Here is a 22,502-nt window from a genome sequence, read left to right as displayed (position 1 = left end):
GAAGAGCTGTTGACACCAACACAGCCCTGAGTAGAGAGCTTGACATGCCGAGCCTCTTTCTTGTGCGAAGCAGTGGAGGCTGAAGCAGAGCCAGCTTCTCGTGTCCTCCATCTGTGCAGAGAATACCAAGACTTCCCGTCAATTCAAGTTGTACTTGGCATTGAAATGGTCCCCATCTCCAAACCATCAATGGTTTACATGGTTTCCAAATGCAACTCACCAAAAAAAAAAAAAAAAAGATTTTCTAGTGTGATTAGTCTACTCTCAAAGGACAAAACTGGCTTCCGTGCAAAAGAAGAGGTTTTCTCCAGCTACAGGCTCAGAGAGGGTGGTGCGATGTCCATGGACCCCTAGGCCTCCCACTGGATACCAGAGGTTCTCAGGCTAAAACCCTGCACTCTGTCTTCTGCGCATGTGATGCTCACTATTGCATCTGCCCCTCTATTCCTTCATACTAGGCCAGGCAGGAGACATTTGGGGCTTCTAACACTCAGCGCAAAAAATAGTCTCCAGGATTTTCTTGCCACTTCACACATGCATACACCCCATGGCAGCAGTCACACAAGCTTAGAGCCTCTCCAATTTAGTGTGTCCAGACTCTATGTCAGTGAATAACTTTCTTCAGAAGAACTACTTTGCTCTAAGGTACCTTATTATTGCATGGCACTACTATTAATCTGCCTTTTGCCATCAAAGTACATTACAAAATGTAGCTCAGTAATTATTTGGTAAACCAACACACCAAGGTAAGTACTGACTAGTCATGAAACTCAAGCCAACAATGACTGACATGGGAATATTTGGGCATCATGGCTTTACAATTAGGTAATTCAGTGATTATGTAAATCAATGCTAGTTACTCTGATTTAATCACTATATGCATTGCTTACATTTCACATTATATACCTGAATCAATGATTCACTGTACCTATAAATATATAAATATGTGCAATTATTATGCACACGCGCACACACACACACACACACACACACAAAGAAGAGGGACTGGCAAGCCATTTACTAAGTAGTTCACAATGGTTATTCCTAAACAGTAAAAGTATGTCTTATAATAAACATGAAGTAAGTCTAAAATAATAAAATGGAGGAAAACAGAAAAATTGGTGATTATGACTTCCATTAGCATATTTTGTGTGTTTGTGCATGTGTTTTACATTCACAGTTGTGAAGCTACTTTGGAGTTGTCTGTGTTCACAGTGGGCACTCTGTACATTGCAAGGCATTGTAATTCTTTCTTTCCAACATGGCTGTTGAGGCAGGAGAACGCTCATAGATTCTTCTGCACTGCCAAGAGTGCTATAGGAGAGCTTAATGCTGAACGTGTTGGGTATTTAAGCTCATCATGAACACTGAGTGTTTTTTTCTCTGTTATTCTTTATTTTTCTTCTTAGTATTGCAAAGTCATCCCCATATTAGTCATTTGCTTGGTGACAAGTTATATCTCAAATCTCAGAGTAAAAATAAAATCTTCAACATGAAATTACAGGCAACACAAGGTCAGGAACCAGGAACATTTCTCATTATCTTTAACAAAGCACCTACTTTTTTCCAGAAAAGAAAAATGTGTTCTCTCCAAAGATTTACTTCCATGTGAAAAAAAATTCTCCACAGAAAGGAACAAAATAAAAAGACCATATCAACATTCTCTTAATGGCCTATCTGTCTAGTTCACTGGTTTATTTATTTGGTCCTGTCAGACAGAGAATTTATGAAATATTTTGATGGGAAATGTCTGAAAGATGCCCAGGCAATCTAATTTTTAAATTCTATGTGACTTGTGAAACTCCAATTCTTGTATTATACTTACATTCCCAAGTTGGGCACTGATTTTCTGTAGTTGGCCTCAGGTGATATGCAAAATGAGTAATGAGTGATCTCTGATCACAATTGTGGAAATCAGTTTATTTATGATTTCTTAGTGTCTTGGAAAAGTGAAAGCTGACTTCTGAAGGAACAAGAGAGAAGAACAGGAAGACTAATATTACAGTGTCTGCAGGGAATTAGATGGCCCTGGAAACAAAATACGTTGAGTGAAGTAAGTCAGGCCAAGAGAGACAAAGGGCACATGTTTAATCTCATATGTGAAAAACAGGTACAAAAATGAACATATATGAAAACATATACAGGGCTCTGTTCATACATAGACAATCAAATTAACTGAAACATGGTGCATGAAGGGATGGATTTGAACAATTCATAGACAACCTAACAAAAGTGAATACCAGGAAGATGAAACATGTCATGTTTGAGGGGGTGGAGACTAAGGAGAGGAGTTCAGATGAGTAGAGAGAGAAGTGTGTGTGTGTGTGTGTGTGTGTGTGTGTGTGTGCGTGTGTAACTGGAACTGGGTAACCAGAGGATGTGTGTTTTTGAGGTACATGGGAGGGAGAATGATGGAAGGGGTGACACTGGTAAAGATGCACTGGACACATAAACTGACAAGTTCAGTTGAAACCCTTTTGCACACTATTTAAAAACAATGTTTTAAGGCAGAGGAGGTAAGCCCTGATAAGGGAAGTCTACAGTCTGTCCTGAGATAGAGGAAGCTAGCCTGGACAGAAGAACCATAGGATGGCAGTGGAAATCTGTGTTTAATTCCCTCAGAAAAGAAAGCAAAAGGAAAGAGAGGCATTTGGGGATGTCCAGGAGTAGCTGGACTGGCATTTCAGGAGGTGATCATTTCTATTGCCAGTGCTGGAACTCAATTTTAGAAAACCCACTTTTCTTCTGTATAAGTTAGCTACTACTGTAATAATGATATCCAGCAACCCACCGTAAAGTTCAGTGGCTTACAACAGTTAGCAGTTTGGTTGGAGGCAGTTAGTGAAGCTAGCCTCCCCTAGGCTTACATTCAAATTTCAAAGAGTTTTGAGTGTATTCCACATCTTTCCTCCTTCTTTGGATAATAGGTATCCAAGGGATGTCCTTCCCACGACAAAACGCAGATTCCAAGAGAGGAAGCCAAATGATGCACACGCATTTGAAGCTTCTCATTGTTTCATATTTTCCCCCATGGCCAACTCCAACAGCAAGGATGAATTCCTCTGCCCACCTCAAAGCCATGCAAGGATGCAGATGTGATGTTACTACAGGAAAAGGAAAAACTAAGGCCAGCATTTCAGTCTACCAGGACTTTAGGCCTTGTTGTTTGCATCTCTAAGGATAAGGAAGTTGGCCTAGGTCAGTGGTTCTACTATACCGGTCTAGCTGGGCACTCGTACCTCATGCCTGTAATCCTAGCTTCTCAGCAGGCTGAGATCTGAGGATCAGCCTGGACAGGAAAGCCTGTGAGACTGTTATCTCCAATTAACCAGTAAAAAGCTGGAAATTGAAGTGGGGCTCAAGTGGTAAAGCACCAGGCTTGAGCAAAAAAACTAAAGGAGAATTCCTGGCCCTGAGTTCAGGCCCCAGTCCTAGCACATAAATAAAACTCATAATAATATAACACAATAGAAGGCAACATATAAAATATGAGTCTAGTGATCTTCATTAGAATGACTTGGGAGAAGCACATCAAATAGGAAATCCCAGAGTTGAGTGGAGTCTCCAGTACCGTATTTTTCTTTCTTTTTCTTTTTCTTGTAAATTTTTCATTGAGAAAATACCCTACAGAGGGGTTACAATTACATGGGCATGGTAGATGAGTACATTTTTTATCAAACATTTTTGCCTCCTCCTTTGTTTCCCCTTACCAACCCTTCCCATCTCCCCCCTCACCCCCCCTGCCCTTGCCCAAAGTTGTAAAGTTCGTTTTTCAACATAATGACTTGTACAGCTCATTGTTGCAATGGGTCCACCTGTATCCCTATTTAAATGGTTTGTTTTTGCCCTTCCCCTACACTAATTATACCAACATCAAATACAGTGAAAGCATGGTTTATACCATGGGGGAGGGACATACAAAGCAACACAGAAATCATCTTATAAATATGTTAGAAACAATTGCATGAAAGGAAAACAAAAACAAAAATTTGAATACTTATCTTGGGATTCATTTCCCTAACATCAACTTATCTGACCTTTTCTGCTTGTCTCAGACATATACTAGTTATTGCAAATAAGGGAAACCATAGGACCTATGTCCTATGGCTTACTTCACTTAATATAATTTTTTCCAAGTCTTTCCATTTCCTAACAAATGGGGCAATGCCATTCTTTCTGATGGAGGCATAGAATTCCATTGTGTATATATACCACATTTTCTTGATCCATTCATCTACTGAGGGGCATCTGGGTTGGTTCCATATCTTAGCTATGGTAAATAATGCTGCAATAAACATAGTTGTGCTGGTAGCTTTAGTATGATCTTGTTTGTGATCATTTGGGTAAATGCCCAAAAGTGGGATTGTTGGGTCCTAAGGGAGCTCTATGTAGAGTCTTTGGAGGAACCTCCATACTGCTTTCCAAAGTGGTTGAACAAGTTTACACTCCCACCAACAATGCAGTAGGGTTCCCTTCTGCTCATATCCCCTCCAGCATCTGTTGTTATTAGAGTTCTTGATTATAGCCATTCTAACTGGGGTGAGGTGGAATCTCAATGTTGTTTTGATTTGCATTTATTTTATGGCTAGGGAGGTTGGGCATTTCTTCATGTGTCTACTGGCCATCCTTCTTTCCTCTTCAGAGAAGTTTCTCTGTAAGTCTTTAGCCCATTTATTTATTGGGCAGTTGTTATTGCTTCTTTTCCTGCCAGAGGTTCAGATGTAGAACCTCTGGAGACATCCCTAAGGCCACTTCAAATTTTGTAAGATAGTGACCAACTTAGCCTACTAAAGAGTTTACCTGGGACTTCCCTATATGTGTGATACCTGACAATACATCTCCTATAATCCATAATGCATAGAATACCTTTATGTTTCTACCATGTGTATGGCCCCCAGTAAGGTAGGCACTTTACTCTTCTTACTGCTTTTATAATTGATGTCCCTTTCTCAAAATGATATCTCAGGTTTTCCTGTCCACTCCTTACCTGCTAAGCAAACCTCTCACTGCTAAATATCCTTTCCTGCATCCAGCTTTAAGTCTAGACAACACTGGGCCTTACAATGGAAGTGACAGGCATGCAAAGAGACCTGTCTCTCCAGATAGGCGATATTAAAACTCCCATTTTAGAAATCCTCATACTTTTTCTGGTAGAATACCAGGCTAAAGAGGAAGTGCCCAAATTGAGCTGAGATACAGAAGAGAGCTCCTGGAAAAAGATAAATGTAGAAATAAATTTCTCATCTAATTATTCATCCTTGTTTATATATTCTTTAATGACATGTTCCCATGGTTACCAACGTTGCTAAAGGCTGCCTGTGTTTCATTTTGCTTTGATACTATTTGAAGTAGTATGCCAGAAGGAAAAATTCACTTTTAAATAAAAAATGTAATTGAGGCATGCATTTGATCCAAGGTTGAGTGTTTCAGTGAAGAAGGTAGTGACCACAACATGATTTGCTGGTTGTGTAGTTCTATGTAGTTCTGCTACCATCTTTTGTGAGTGTACTGGGAACTAGGAAGGAAAGAAGAGGGGAAGGGAAGAAAAGAGGTTGCAAAGATAGGAATGAGTGTGTGTGTGTGTGTGTGTGTGTGTGTGTGTGTGTGTGTGTTTAACATATATTCATGTATATGTGTATGGACACACACACACACATATAAGTTCACATGTATAATTTCTCTACTATTACACACTTAGGATTTAGCCTAACTCTCAAGTAAGTGAGGTTGCTTTTTACGCTCCCTTTTTCCATCTCTCCCTGCTCCTCAGCCCCATTGGACATGCCAAGAGCCAGAACCCTCTTCCGAAACCGGAAATAGTCCATTCCTTCTCTTCAGTGTGAATTTCAGCAAGAGGGCCATCACTTTGAGGTAGTTTCCCTCTGAAGCCCAAACTCTAGCCACAGCACAAAAGGTCTCCTGCCTCCTGCTTAAGCACTGTCAGGCACCCCAGCCAGACAAGAATTGGGGAAGAGGAGGTGGGCAGGAGTCGGACCAGTGCTTCAGAATGTGCCCTGCAGGGGGCAGCCTCCCTCAATTGTGCAGCAGCCCACTAAGGGCATGTTGATTATCCAGCCTCCTTAGAAAAGCCCAGCATCACATCAAGCAAGCTCATTCATCCTTGGCCACTCCTGCACAATATTTATTTTGTACTCATCAGAAGAGCACATTTTTTTTAATGGCACTGGCTTAACTTTGCAGAGATTAGCAGTAGGTGATCAACTAAGCCTATGCCATTTAAATGCTTTTCCTCTTTTATTTTTTTTTCTTAAAGGCTTTTTGGGTTTCTCGTGATTTTTTTTTTTTTTACAAAAGAAAAGAAAATGCAACCTCTCCATTTCTTTTCATATTGTCTCATTTGAGGATGATACGGCTTTTAGAGATGTAAGGCAATTTGGACCTCTTTTACACGAACAAATTTAAGCCTAACAATTTGATTCCCAGGATTCCAGTGGCTTCTCTGCTAGGCTGCCATGAGGTTATTTTGTTTATATAAAGACTTTCCTTTTCCGATTAAAACTGGGAGCATAATGACTCATTTTTTGTTTTAATTTGCATCTGAATATCAAAAACAGTTATGTGCAAAACCAAATTTTTAGACTTTTGTGGTTTTTATCTCTCTTACAGATTTTTGGATTATTGATTTAAAAGCTAGCAGAGAAATTGAGGTCAATTTTCTTTAAAAGTTAGAGATGTAGAAAACTATTCCATTAAATCACTGGATTTTTTTTTTAACTATGTCTGACCAGGTAGAAGATAATCTGCAAATCTCAGAGCATTTAATGTTTTTGTTTATATTCAGCCATCTTTCAGGTACTATTGCACACCAATTTAAAGTAAACTCCCTTTCTTTAAGTTCATATGATATATTTTCCTCACTAATTCTGAAAACCACCTATTTCACCTGTCCCAAGAACATTTCTCCCAAGTTATGAGACATTGTTTTTTTTGGATGCCAAAACTATTAACCTGTGGTATCACTTGATTTTTTCAGGATCCTAAAGTTAACTATTAAGTTAATCTATTTTTATTCAAGAAAGCTTAAGTGCTATTCTATGAGGCTCAGCCTATTAACTAAGGAGTCAATAACTTATGAGGAAAGATAACCTCTAGAAAACCTTGGGAAAATTATTCTGAGCCCAAAGGGAAGGGAAACACCAAAATTGGCAGGCAAGTTTTCATCTCATTCATTCTTTATTACGTAGAGACTGGTTTGCTGTAACGTTATTGTAGGAAGCCAGTCAAGGACAAGACCAGAGCCTGGATACCCTTAACCGGGAGTGTTAATTTATTATCCTTTGAATTTGGGGGTTCTTACTGTTATAAATACATATAGAAATACATATATATGTACAATCTACATATATATACAAATACTCATATATGTGTGTGAAATGCACACATATTTTAACAAATCCATGGACTCTGTCAGAGATTTTCCTCCCTCTGAGCTATGTGGATGGGTAAGGTATCCAGAAGAAAAGTCATAAAGAGGCCAGAAATCCCAGGCATCAAGCATCCTCCGGAAAGCTATTTCTTAAAGAGAAAGGAAGAGCCACCAACTGAAGATTAACTGCAGGGAAATGAGAGAAATAAGGAAGGATAGAATGAATATGGCTGCGCATCCAACCTAAACCTCAAGAGAGAAATGAAATCAGACAAGGTGGAAGGACATCAAAGACCGACTTTGCACAATCCTAACATGGAATAGTCGTCTCTTTTGTTAAAGTCCAGATAGAGCCTCATCTCCTTTTCATCTGTACACCACACACATGCAGCTTTATGATGAACGGTCTTGGCTAGGAGCCTACATCAGAGCTTCCTCATCCAGACAACCAGCTTTATCCTCTGGAGCTCTGTGCAAGAGCGCTCCACGCACTCACATCCTCATCTGCGCGAGCTGGGCAAAGCTGTAGACATCACTTGTGGGTCTGCATAGCCTAACAGCTCCACATAAGCGGTTATGGCTGGGCTAGAACTCATTTGAGGCCCAGTGTGTCCTGAACCAGCTAAGTGAAATATACTATGTTGTAGAATGACAATGTAGGATAATGACTAAGATTTCCTCCTCTGTAAAACAAGATAAGGCCTGCATTCCAATGTGATTGTTAACAAATTAAGAGAATAATTTATCTGTTCCACTCAAACTCATCTCATTTTTGTAGCTAAGGAAGATAAGAGAAATACTTGCTTGAAAAAGGTGGTAGAGATTTGCGGACCAAATCACCAGTTCCTTGTCATTAATTAGCTATATGCTCTGGCAAGCTGTGTCCCAACCTAAAAATCACCCCTGGAGAAGTACAGTCAAAAAAGCAATCGAAGCCAGGAACCCTAGGCTCTCACCTGTGTCCCGACCTGCAGGACTTCAACGAGGGCAATGAACCTAAGCGAGAAGGAATGAAGGGACAAGAGACACGAAGAATAATAGCAAGACAAGGATTCTGATCAAGCTGCCAAATTTTATTTTTCACACAAGGGTATTTATATGCTTGGACTTAGGGCGTGGTGAAAAGGTGGTCGTTAGTAGACTTAGGGCGGGGTGAAAAGGTGGGATTCTGTAAACTCAGCCTCAGGTTGTTCCATTGAGATAGTTAAGCCTATTATGTTTGAGAGACTTAACTTTTGGCTCCCAACAACCTGTTATTCTAGCTAATCAGAAGGCTGAGGGCTGAGGCTCACAACCTGAAGCCAGCCCAGAGAAAACAAATCTGGGAAAAAATATTTACCCTCAACTAATCAGCAAACAGATGGAAGTGGAGATAGAATGCCAGTCTTAAGTAAAAACTAAAGAAGAGCACAAAGTCCTGAATCCAAGCCCCAGTAGCTGCCCTCGTGCACACACACACACACACACACACACACACACACACATATTTTGAAATATAAATGATTAAAAATTAATGCGGACAAATTTTAAGTATTAAATTCTGGAGTTATTCTATTAATGGAAGCCTCATATATAACCAAAACTCTTAACTCTAAATAGACTGGTAATAAGAATCTTCTATTTGTGGGTGAGACTGTCTCAAAAAAAAAAAATCAGAACCAGTATCTGTTTACCTTGATACAGATAACCTGGTCATGTAATCTTTCACCTTTACTGACAACACAAACAAAACTTAAATATCTTATTTAGACTTTGTGAAGGTATTTATAGCCTTCACATCACTGGCCTTTCTTGGTATACCAACAAAGCTGAAAATATTCACCTACATTAGAAATCTGCAGAACATAACAGTAAATGGTGTTTCATGAAAGAACTCATGTAACGCTAGATGAATATCTGAGCATTAACATGCTGTACACTGCGCCAGAGGCAAACAACTATTATTTCATGTTTTCTCTGCCATGCTATTATGTTATTAAAGTCATCCCAAAATTATCATAGAAAAGTCTTAAGGGCTGGGCACCAGTGGCACACAGATTACAGAATCCTACTCCTATTCAGGAGGCTTATCTAAGGATCACAGTTCAAAGCCAGCCTGGGAAGGAAAGTCTGTGAGACACTTATCTCCAATTAACCACCAGAAAACCGGTTGTAGCACTGCGGCTCAGGTGGTAGAGTGCTAGCCTTGAGCTGAAGAGCTCAGGGACAGCGCTTAGGCTCAGAGTTCAAACCCCATGACTGTAAAAAAATAAAAATAAAAAATAAAGTCTCAAGGTCAGATTTTTTTAAGTCTGCTTTTAAGTTTAACTCTAAATTTCAAGGAACAAAAATTTTGTCATATGCTGGTAGCTCATGCCTACAATTCTAGCTACTTAGTCTACTGAGATGCAGGGGCTCATGTGTTGAAGCCAACCTGGGCAGAAAATCTACCAAAGGCTACCCCCCAAATTATCAGGAAAAAAAAAACAGGTTGGAGGTGTGACTTAGGTGGTAGAACACCAGCCAAGCAAGCTAGCCAAACAATCATGAGGTCATGAATTCAAATCCCAGTCTCACTAAAAAAATAAATTTTTTTCTAAATTAAGTCAGTATTTACTTATAGGAAAATACTGTTTACAAATTATTATTTTTCCATTTTGTACTGTTATAGTCATCTTTCAAAATTACATCATTATTCTAGCAATGAAGAGTTAAATTTGCCTCTAAAGATGAAAGATCCCAATCTGATCCTATTCACTCATAGCTTTCAAGCATGGTAAGTGTCCTTTTAATTTATTCTGAGAACAATGCAACCGCAGTATTCAATCACTAATGATATCATGGACATGGACTCGATGAGAAATAAAGGACACAATATATCTAGAAGTATTTGTTAGAATGCTAAATGAAAGATTATTTCATCTCTTAAAATGCTGGGTTTTGTGTTTTTGTTTTTGTGTTAGTCAGGGGCTGGTGGCTCACTCCTGTATTTGTAGCTACTCAGGAGGCTGATATCTGAGGATCACAGTTCAAAGCCAGCTTGGGCAGGAAAGCCTCTGAAACTCTTATCTCCAATTAAATCACAGAAAAAGCTGGAGGCCGGGCTGAGGTTCAAGTGGCAGAGTGCTAAGCAAAACCTCAGGACCAGCAAAAAAACAAAAAAAAATGCTATTTTCTTTATATTTGTAACTTGTAAGTCTTACTATAAATTGTGAAAGACTGTCATTTTTATTTATTATTAATTAAATATTAGGATTAACTACTACCACACACAACCCCAAAATTTCCAGAAAGCAATATAATTTGATTTCTTTTGTACACGGTAGCCTAGAGATTTCGATTGGCTCCTTTCCATCAGCAATGTAAGAACCCACACAATATCCACTGAGCAGCCCCATCCTCTCCCACATCTGGGGACCTCTCTTGCTTCAAGCCGCTGATGGAGAAAGAAAGCAGAAGATCAGGGGCTGGGAAGTTGGCTCAGTGGCAGAGCACTTGCCTTGCATGCCTGAGGCCCTGGGTTCGATTCCTCAGCACCACATAAGCAAAAAGAAAAAAGCGGGAAGTAGTGCTGTGGCTCAAGTGGTAGAGCGCTAGCCTTGAGCTGAAGAGCTGAGGAACAGCGCCCAGGCCCAGAGTTCAGGACCCCCGACCAGACCCCCCCAAAAAAAGAAAAGAAAAGAAAGCAGAAGATCATGCTAAGCCAGGTTTCTTGGGCCATAGAAAAGATCACAGCCCCCAGCCCCACCCACCCACGTCCCATTAACCCTCACCAGCCACAACCAACTGTAAGTAACCAGGAGCAAAACTTTTAATTATTTCTTACAAGGAAGTGAAATAGATTATGACAGATCAATTTAAAATTTTATAAAAATTTAAAAAGAGTGGTACATTCATAGAAAGTCATTGAAGCGATCCCAAATCTCAGTGACTTAACCTGGAAAATTCCAAAGGCTCCCTGAAGATCTAATCTTCTAAGCAAATCAATTTACTGTAACTGTGGTCAAGACTAATATTGTGATTATGAAGAAATAATTTGATAATAACCCTCAAGGCTTTTATTACCTTTTGCAATTAGAAGTGACAGGATTTCTACTTACTAAATCACTGTCAGTAAGCACACTGTTAAAATTAAAATGTCCCCAAAATAAAAAATGAAATAAAATGTCCCCAAATCTCTAGCCTAAAACAAACAAACAAAAAAACAGAACAAAGTAACCCTACATCCCTCATCCTGACAATGCTTGAGATGTGTAGTTTCTTTGTCCCACCCACTTTGAATACTCTTCAGAATTTACCATGAAGAAACAACCCTTTGGGTTAGGAAAAAGAAGATGAATTCTTCCTCTCTTTTCACTAGCTAAGTTCTTCTACTTTTTTTTCTTTTCCTTTACCTTTGACAATATATGTCTCCTCCTTTCTCTCCTGAAGTCTCTTGTTATACAATTATCCTGAGAAAGTTGATTGCAAGGTAGTAAGTGGCCCTCTTTACTTAGCTGAAGTACAAAGAGAAATTATTATAAGTTGTTGTATGTAGAGGAAACCAGCTGCCCACATATGCTCTTGACTTATGTCACTCTAAGGCGAGCCTTAAAACTCAATAAATGCATAAACTCAATAGTTACTAGGTCCTACGAATACAAACACCTCATTATAAAGCTTCTATTTGAGCTGCAGCAGAGAATGCATAATTAACAGCAATGTACATTTCACAACAGGATGCACAGACTTGTTTGCCCGAGTCTCTGCACACACGTACCATTTATTGAGATCAGAGTAGTTCACACATTTGGAAAGAATGATCCAATTGCAGAATATTGAAGTCAAATAAAAAGTATGATTAGAAATCTACCTCCATTTAAGTACAGCTTCTTATTTTACAAGCAGTAATTCCTCTCTTTATTTTTGAAATCAAGGAAAGTCTTTGATCATGAAAAGAAAATTAAAATCTCTGTTTTAAAATCTGTGATTATTCCAAAATGCTCTTGTTTCTAAAAATCTGTAAGTATGATTTTTAATTTGCACATATTAGAACTCTTATTAAAAACAAATCCAACTCTAAATTACTAAATTAGAGCAACTATACACAAACAAATTTGATAACCTAAAAGAAATGAGGAACTTCCTGGACACAAACAGCTTACCAATCTTGAAGAAATAGAAAGCCCAAACAGACCAATTACAAGCAATCATATTATACTAGCAATAAAAATCTTCAAGCCAAATAAAGAAGAAAGGGGGAGAAGGAGGATAAAGAGGAGAGGAAAAAAGAGGAAGAGGAACAGGAGAAAGAGAAGGAGGAGTAGGAAGATAACACAGGACCAAATGAATTCATTGTTGAGTTCTACCAAATATTTAACAAAAATGTATATCAATTGTTCCTAAGTTGTTCCAAAACATGGAAGAATGGAGAATTCTTCCAAACATATTATATAGAGGCTAACATCCTGATAACAGAACTAGCCAAGGACAAGGAGGGAATGAAGAAAGGAAAAGAAGGAAAGGAAAGAAAGAAGGAAGGAAGGAAGGGAGGAAGGAAGGACAAGCCTATTATTATGATAAACATAGATATAAAACATAGATATAAAAATATTCAACAATACTACCAAACTGATTACAATATCATATTAGAAACACTGATCAGTAGTCAGGTGCTGGTGGCTCACACCTATAATCCTGGCTACTCAAGAGGCCGAAATCTGAGGATTACAGTGTAAGGCCTTCCCAGGCAGACAAATCTGGAGACTCATCTCCAATTAACCATCAAAAAAGCTAGAACTGGAAGTATGGCTCAAGTGGTAAAGCATAACTCCTATGCACAAAAGTCAAATGGCAGTGCAAGGCTCTGAAATCAACCCCCAGTATTGGCACATGTGTACATGCGTGTACATGTACACATGCACACACACAAAAAAAAAACACCACATTAATCACTATTAAATAGGATTCATTCTATGATTATGGATGAAATGATAGTTCAATGCACAAATAAATATAATGCAACTAATCAACAGAATGAACAATTTAAAAATATATAATCATTTGGTAGATGCTGAAAAATCTCTTGATAAAAATTCACTGTCTCTTCATGATAAGAATATTGAACAAAATAAGTACAGAAGGAATAAAAGTCATATGTAAGAAGATAACATCTAACAACATTCTGGATAGGAAAAGCTGAATACTTGCCCTAACAACTGGAACAGGACCAAGATGCCTACTGTTACCACTTTTTGCAACGCCAGAGTCATCGGGCAAGGGAAAGAAATAAATGCTATCCAAAATGAAAAAGAAGAAGTCAGATTGTCACAGCTCGCAGATGACATGATCGTATACATAGAAAACCTCCCAACAATTCCACCAAAAAACTAAGATATAGCAAATTCAGCAAAGTTGCATGATATAAAATCAACACAAATTCAAAGCTTCTAAAGAGAAAAAAAATCAAGAGTGAAGAGGCAACTTACAAAGTACACAAGTTAAACTGTTCTTGAATGAGTATTAGCATTGCCATACCCCAATAGAAAAATTATCTGAAATAGAATTCAAGAAAGCAAAATTATTTGCAATGGTTATTACTACTACTAATAATAATAATATCCGGCAATAAATTCAATCAAAGACATGAAAGATCTCTATGATGAAAACTATAAAAGATCACTGAAGGAACTCAATGACACAAAAATCTAGAATTCCATTCCATGTCTGTGGTTTGAAAGAAGCAAGATTATTAAAATGGCCATGCAACCTTAAGAGATTGATAGGTCCAATGAAATTCTTATCAAAACACCAGGCATTCTTCACAAGTCTAGACAAAACAATTGTGCAATTTGTATGGGACCATTTATGCAAAGCCATCTTGAACAAAAAGAACAAACGAGAAGCATTGCACTACCTGACTTTATATTGGCACAAAACAGACCCATTGTTCAAGGGACCCAAACAGAGAGTCTGAAAGTCAGTCCAGGAAACCCAGACTTCCCAATAAATAGAAAAGCCGGGAAAAACTAGGAGTCCACATGAAAAGAATAAACTTAGATTCCTATGTCTCACCAGTTACAAAACTTAAAATGGATTAAATGTTTAAATGTAAGACCTGAAAGAATACAACTTCTTCAAAAGAATTGATACAAGATGCAGGAATGGGCAAGGGCTTTTTGGACAAGACCCCAAAAGTACAGAAAACAAAAGAAAAAGAAAAAATAGAATATATGAAACTGAAAAGCTTTTCAAGAGCAAATATGTGGACATATGTATATGTGTATGTATATATATACATATATATTAACAGTAAAGAGACAACCTACAAGGTACACAGGTTAAATTTTCCCTCAACTTTTTTTCATTAATGAGTTATTTAATAATGTGTCACCACAATTGAAAAGATAAATATGTATGTGTTATTTCTTTACAAAAGCAATATGATGCAGGTTCAAGGTCCCCTCATTGTTTATCTTTCAGAGAAAAAAATATATACATTGGAACACAATAGGTTTGCTCCAGAAACTCTGTAAGAGAAATCTGTAGTCTCATTAGTATTGTAGGTCCAACTATTTTATTTTGGGTTATCATGATTTCTTTAGAGAAAGGATTCCCACAGACAAGTCAGTCCTTAACCATTAAGTATGTGATCCAGTCTTCCAACCATTTCCCTAGGCATCTTCAGGACAGAGGACAGAAGGGACCAAAGAACCTCCTTGGCAGTTTCTCTGGGAGCAAGGAGGAACATTGCTCTCTACTCTAGTAGCAAGGCCTGTAAAGGCCTGGACCAGAACCAAGAGTTGCATGCCAAAAATCCAGATAGTGCCTTTCGCAGATGGAGCTGCCACGTGAGAAGCACGCTGCTGCCACTCACAGAAGAGCTGGCTCTTGGGCGGGTTTCCTGTTGCCGCCCCTGTGAGGTGGCTTACCACAGACACCCCGTGCCAACAGCCACTGGGCTGCCAGCAGTTGGAAAGGAAACAGGGCTGAGTGTTTTCTCCCGCCCTGGCTTGACTACCCTACTGCTAATGTCTTGCTGGAAACAAACTGGAGGATACAGTACCTTCACTGGTGGTTGTTTTTTTCTCAAGCATAATTTAAGATAAAAGGAATGAAGAGAAGAAGGGGTGGTGTGTGTGTGTGTGTGTGTGTGTGTGTGTGCAGTGAGGGAAGAATCGGTGTTGGGAGACATGGATGAGAAGATTGAAAGGGGTGACACTGATCAAATTGTACCCATAAACTGCTTTGTGGAATGGTAACTTTGTACAACTTCTTAAAGATAACATGCCCTCCACTCAGATATTTAGAAAACAAGGGAAGAACTTTTTAGGTGTCAGAACCTATTAGGGGCTAAGTCTGGTGTCCTGCGGGACTTATCCACACACACCCCCCAAAAAATTTCATATGTTAAACATATGAACAACTAGACATCTCAGAATGAGATGGTGTCTTTAAAATGAAACTCCTTTGTGCAACTAATTAATGGTAATAAAAATATGGCAAAAAATAAAACAGTGCAAGACCTTTTAAAAGGTAGATTTGTCTAAAAGGGGGACATCATGCTGGGCCCTAATTCTAACCTCCTTTGATAAAGAGGAGATTAGGACACAGATACACAGAAGAAATACCACAGGAGGCCATGGGAAGGGATAGTCATCCCAAGCCAAGAAGATGGGCCACAGTAGAAACCAAGCCATCCATGCTTCAATCTGAGACTTCCAAGCTCTGGAAGGGTCAGAGAATAAATCTGCTACTTAACACCACCTGGTCTGGTGCTCTATAAGGCAGTGCTGGAAAAACTCACACAGAAAACAGCAGCTTAATTAAGCACAAATAAACAGTAAAACCAGGTCTTGGCCTTCAAAATTGAGATCTGAAGTAAGTGCCTTCTCAACACACTCTTTTGCACGCGCATGTGCATGCACACGCACACTTCCGCACACACACACACACACACACACACACCCTGTATGTGGATGGGTCAGGACAAGCAGCCCAGACTGGTTACAGCAAAGTACATGTGGACGAGCCACACTTGAGGAGCTTCATGTCTCAAGTGAGAAAGCAAGGCTTCAACACAATACCAGAGCTGCCAATCCTCACCTCTGAACTCCGGACATGCTCCCCGCCTTGTTCCTGTCACCTGCCAAAGTTGGGCCCCAGCCCCAACCTTCCGAGTACTCACAACCCATGGCTAACTCTCTCTCTCATGCTGGCTCTAGGCTTGACCTCACAGCTCTGTTCTTTGACTTCTTTCAGTTCTTTGAACGAGACAAAAACAACGTAATCGGTGATGTAAGTTCAGTCATTCTAAAACCTATGGAAGTTCATTTGGAAATTTGCCCACCATTAATTTTACATAATCTTCCCTTGCACCTATCAGAGAAAGGAGAAGCTTCTGCATCATGAAATTCATGCAAGGCTCTTTTACAAATAGCACCAGTAGTCACAGTGGTTACTGGAAGTCTTTGAGAGCCAGAGCAGGCAATGGGTATGAGTGTGGCCAGTTTCAGAGACCTTTCATTGCTTGCCACCTTATTAGGAAATGTTCCCAAATAACTGTGATGATAATAAGAGAGATTATGATTTTGAGTGGATTTTTTTCTGTTAGGAAGTTCACCATATGTGATTTTTTTCTTGATTGTCAAAGGAAGTTTTTAATAAAGGTGGACTTTCAACGTAATATATCTTTATGCTATTTTCAGAGAAAAAAATGATATACTGATAGATAGTTTACACTTTTTATTCAATGTTCCAGCCTCATTAGAAGGGAAAGTTGCAAGAAAGAAGGAAGTTCCTTTTAAAACTTGAATAACTTTCTTTGGGATCCAGTACAAATAGTAATGATCCTATTTAAAGCAGGAAGCTAGGAGCAATGGCAGGACTTTACTTAGACTGGTCTGTGAGCAAATATAATTTAAAGAAATTGTTAAATAGCTAAGTCCCTCTCACATGTTATTTGTGATCTGGAGGGAAGGGATTCTTTGCAGAGAGGAAGCTGAGAACAGTTCTTCCTAGTCTACAAGACTTTCCCAGGCTTTCAAAGACAAATTAAGTATGTCGATGTAGTTTGTCATGCTCAAATAGAGACAGTTTGGTAAATTTTTTTAAAGAAAACTTTTTTGTATAAATTACTCATCAATGTCTTTCTCAGTAAGTTAATTATAATGCTGGGCTGAGGAATTTAACATTCTAAATCAACTGAAAAATGGTGTATGCCTGTAATTCTAACTAAGCTGGAGGTTGAGATCCTTAGAATCACAGTGCCAGTCAGCCTGACATATATATATATATATATATATATATATATGAGCACCCTGTCTCAATCAGAAGCAGGGGACAGTAGCACACAGCTATCATTCCAACTATTGCAGGATGTGTAAAATAGGAGAATCACATTCTAGGCACTGGCCAGCAAAAATCAAGATCATATCTAAAAATGACCAATGTGATTAAATAACTAGAGGCATGGCTCAGTGATAGAGCTCCTGTCTAGTAAACATGAGGCTCTGAGTTCAAACCCCAGTACTTTAGAAAGCACAAATTAATTAATTAATAAGACACCTGGAAAAACAGAATTTCTGTTTTTTATCCTAAAATAAGCTCAGTGTAGAGGTGACTATTTACAAACTCTTCATTTAATTGGATTTCTTTAACATGAAATAATATTTCCAGAACTAATTAAAATTTTGTCCTAATGAATATTTAAGACCAAAATATGTTATCTTGGCAGTACAGTGTATGGATTTTTTAATCATCCATAAAGGTAATTATATTTTTTACACCCTCAAAAACATCATCTACTATTGCAGATACCAAATGGGTTCTTTTGCTTCCTCTCAGGCCATGATTGAAGAAGCTATCACCAGGGCTGAATCCTTCTCAGTTATGTACACCCCATTTGCAACAAAAATAACAGCTGATAAAATAGAAAAAGTAAGAGAGGTTTTCACCAAAACTCACCCTGCCTATGTGGAATATACCTACACAGGTAAGGTTCAAAATCATCAAGTTATTAGCCAATACTGTACTTCTTGTGGAACAAATATGGGACTTTGGGGGGGTTACTTGTTTGTTGTTTCTTCTTTAGTGATTTGTTCCCAACTGATCCTTGAATATTCCTTTGTGGCTTGGGTTTCTGTGTTTTAAAAGGAAGTGGTAAAACCTAGAAACTCTGGTTTGTTAATAAGAAAAAAGGAAGGAAGGAAGGAAAGAAGGAAGGAAGGAAGGAAGGAAGGAAGGAAGGAAGGGAGGGAGGGAGGGTGAAAGAGAGAAAGAAAGCAGGCCCATGGCAAAATGCTACCCTTCCCCTCATTCTTTATCTGTACACTAGGTGGTTATAGCATTTTATTGAAGATGGAATTTGTTTTCCAGTATCTACCACCTCCACTTTCCTCCATCATCGACCCTACTCCCAAGTCCCTCTCTTCCCTTAGATTTTTGTATGTTTGGTGTTCTGAGTACCCAAGGAACCACAAGAGATGCACAAGGCATTGGCCTTTTGCCTCTTTTTTACCTTAGAAAGCACTTGTAGCCAGATGTAGATGGCCCGTGCCTGTAATCTTAGCTACTCAAAAGGCTGAGATCTGAGGTTCAAAGCCAGTCCCGGCAGAAAAGTTCCCATGAGCCTCTTATCTTCAATTAACCACTAAAAACCAGAAGTGGCACTGTGGTTAGTAGTAGAGCACTAGCCTTGAGAACAAAGAGGCTCAGACACAGCATCCAGGCCCTTGCTTTTATTCACACATTCAAGTATAATTTGCCAACATACTATTTGTGTGTGTGTGTGTGTGTGTGTGTGTGTGTACACATGTGTGTGCTGGTACTGGAGCTTGAACTCAGAGCCAGGCACTATTTTAGCTTTTTCACTGAAAGCTAACACTCTACCATTTGAGCCTTTCAGTAGTTTTTTTCAGTAGCTCTGGCTTCTCCAATAGCTAATTGGAGATAAGACTCTCGTGGACTTTCCTGTTCAGGCTGACTTTGAACCGGATCCTTAGATCACAGCTCCTGAGTAGCTAGAACAAGAGGTGTGCACCACTGGTGGCAGATAGAGAGAGAGAGAGAGAGAGAGAGAGACAGATAGATTGATTTAATAATACATAGATACATATTTATCTTTAGTATATATATTTAGCATATATAGTATATACATAGATATATATTTATATTTAGTATATACATAGATATGTATTTATATTTAGTATATGTATTAAATGCAAAGCCACTTGATAATGACCACCATGTTATACAAAATCTCCAAATTCACACACACAGAATCACAGCCTCCTATTGAGAAACTTTTTTTTTTTCAGTGAAGCTAACTGGTTTATAGGACAAGTAATACATTCCATGACTGATGAGTGTTAAAGTACCTGGCACTCTACCTCTATTAAGTCTTGTTATTCCTACAATTGATGAGGTAAGATGATTTGCATTAGAAACAAGAAAACAGCAACAAGAGAAGACAAATAGCATTCCAGATTGGCAGGTCTTCCATTCAAACCCATGTCTTTGCATTAATCATGGTCTCCATGTGATCAAACATTCAAAATATGTCCTATGGATCTGCAACTAGTAATGTTGAGTCACACATCCCCAAGGAACAATGAGAATTTGAGGGCAAAGAAAGGAAAGGCAAAGTGTGTGTGGCTGCAAAGATCTCTGGTGTTGATGTCCTTAGTTTGTGCATCCTACAAGAAGCCAGGCAAGGGCAGCTTACACCTTTGCTGATTGCTACATATTTCCATTCTTTTATTACATACATTTAAGAGGGTTTTATTGAAGTCAGGTCACCAATAGCACATAAATTCATGCCTAGTTAGTACTATGGAAACATGAGTCTAATTCAGCCATTTCCATTTTTACTCTTGGATCCCTAGGTAATGAAGAGGGAGGCATTAAAGAATCAAGGGTTTGCCAATTTCTCTTCTGGTGCGATGAGTTTAGTTGTATTTAACCTACTTCTCTGCGAAGTCATGACGATTAATTAATACTTAGGAAGCGTCAGTGCCACTGAGAGTTTAAAAACAATAATAACATTAATGAGCCAGATTCTTGTCTCATAGAACTCCATCAAACCTGTTATCAAGATGAATTATGATCTTCTGGCAAGACAATTCATGCTACAGGATCGTATACTTTCGAAGAGAAGATAATTATAAGCTCCTAATGACTGTTTCTATTATGTTATAATTACTAATTGCTAGAGTTTGACAGTGTGATAAGAGGAAAGGCGCAGCAGTGTGTCTGAAGGGGGACTGGAAGGTAGGGAAGGAGGGCAGGCTAGAATTTAAATGTCTTTGGGACTCGTGAGGTTCTTTTTTCTGTGCAAACTATGCTTCTGGTAAACAAGACTAGCCAACAGGCAAAGAACTAAGGGGGGGAGGGTGCCCAGAGCTGCTGGCTGGGATCTAGGTGAAGCCGTCTACACCATCTGAGGTGTCGCCTCTTCTCTCTCAACACTCCCAAGTGAGTGAGGGCCAGGAATGTGGGGAGAGGGAAGGTCCAAGTCTTCTTCAGTATCTGGACATCTCTCCCGGGAGGTACAGAGAGGTTAAAGCAGGCATCAGTAGTCTTGGGTAGGAGCTAGGGAGTTGGACACACCAGCAGCAGGCCTAGACAGTAGTTACATTATTCTTGTGACACTTCCTCCCCGAAAGCAGGACTCTCTTTTATTTTATTTTACTTCATTTGATTTTGCTAATTTACTCTTTTATTGGTGGCACTAGAGCTTGTGCTATACCACTTGAGCCATGTCTGCAGTCCTTGCATGATTTCTTTTTCAGGTAGTCTTATGTGTTTAACCAGGGCAAAAACTGCTTCACCTGTTATCCACTTACCTATGCTTCCTACATAGCGGAGATTGCAAACATGAGCCACTACACCCAGATAATTTGTTGCGATGGTTTGGGGCCCAAGCTGGACTCTAACATGGCTAGCCCTAAACTCCATCTCCTGAGTGTAACCAGTATTCCAGTGTAAGAATTTCCATTTGTGCAGCAGGGATAACTTCCTGCTCCCACAACAGATGTGTGTCAACCCAAAGCCACGTTACACGTTAGTCTCTATCTCTCCAGTCACGTTTAGGAACACTCCTCCGTGCACACTCAACAACACCCTCAAAACCACAAGTGTGTTCTCTCCCACCTCACACTCGTCCACACCCAGCTGCAGACAGAGACCCTCAGAAACACACTGACACCCCCAAAACATGATCTGGCCCAAAAGATGCACTGATACTCATGGAAGCAAAATTAAAGCTCCGTAGCAATCAGAGAAGGAAAGGCCACAATAAAGGTTAAAATGTCCCTGGCATCGACATCATCTAAATAAACAACAAGCATAGGCCCTGTCATCCATATCTCCAAAACCTTAGGCCAGGAGTCTACTGATCCAAGTTTTGCGGGAGAACGAGTTACTATCGTTAAATCTTGGAGCCTAGTACATTGCGTTCTGCCAGGGGAGATTGGCAGGAAAACCTCTGACTTAGAAACCCTGCCCATTTCTGTATCACCTTCACCAAGCCTCCGGGGAGCCGCAGGGACTCAGCGCTCACTGACAGAGGTGAGATTGAGGAGGGAAGGGCGTACTCTGGCTTTGCATTCTCTCTAGCCAGCCCAGTCCACAGCCAGCTCTGCAAGGGTCTGCCACATGAAAAAAAGAAAAATAAAAAAGAATACGCTGGGGTGGGTGGTTGGGTGGGAGGAATCACAAAATTAATTCATTTTGAAATAATACTGACATGTAAGTCCAATTTTTTTTTAATTAAACGAGTCAACCAAATTAGAAATTAGAAAACGCTCTTAAACTTCATAGCAGGGAAGCTTTCAAGTTCTTTTTATAATTTTCTTTTTGAGGAGAAGGGGACAATACTAAGGTTTGAACTCAAGGCCTCAGCCTTGCAAGATTGTTGCTCTACCACTTAAGCCACGCTCCTAGTACTGCATTTTGCTGGTTATTTTGAAGGTGGAGTCTCTACAATTCTTCTGCTCTTATTGGCCCCAAACTTTGATCCTCTGGATCTCAGCCTTCTGGGTAGCTAGGATTACAGACAGGAGCCATCAGTGCTACCCAGAGAAGTTTTGTAAGATGAATGAAGGAGGGTGAAAATTCAAATCTGCCCTGTGGGTACCCAGGCGCTCACAGGCTCAAG

At 39.4% G+C, this 22,502-nt stretch overlaps 1 protein-coding gene across 1 annotated transcript in view; it reads left to right on the top strand.

Moving 5' to 3' along the window:
* Positions 1 to 22,502, top strand: part of Spata16 (spermatogenesis associated 16) — a 198,799-nt gene that overhangs the window by 132,501 nt on the left and 43,796 nt on the right. The window contains exon 5 of the mRNA XM_013016206.1: positions 18,191 to 18,338. Coding sequence (XP_012871660.1) covers positions 18,191 to 18,338 — 148 coding nt within the window. The remainder of the gene's footprint in view (positions 1 to 18,190; positions 18,339 to 22,502) is intronic.

The sequence above is a fragment of the Dipodomys ordii genome, unplaced genomic scaffold, assembly GCF_000151885.1.
Source record: "Dipodomys ordii isolate 6190 unplaced genomic scaffold, Dord_2.0 Scaffold30, whole genome shotgun sequence".
NCBI classification, from domain to species: Eukaryota; Metazoa; Chordata; class Mammalia; order Rodentia; family Heteromyidae; genus Dipodomys; species Dipodomys ordii.
This window is presented reverse-complemented; position numbering and strand designations above follow the sequence as displayed.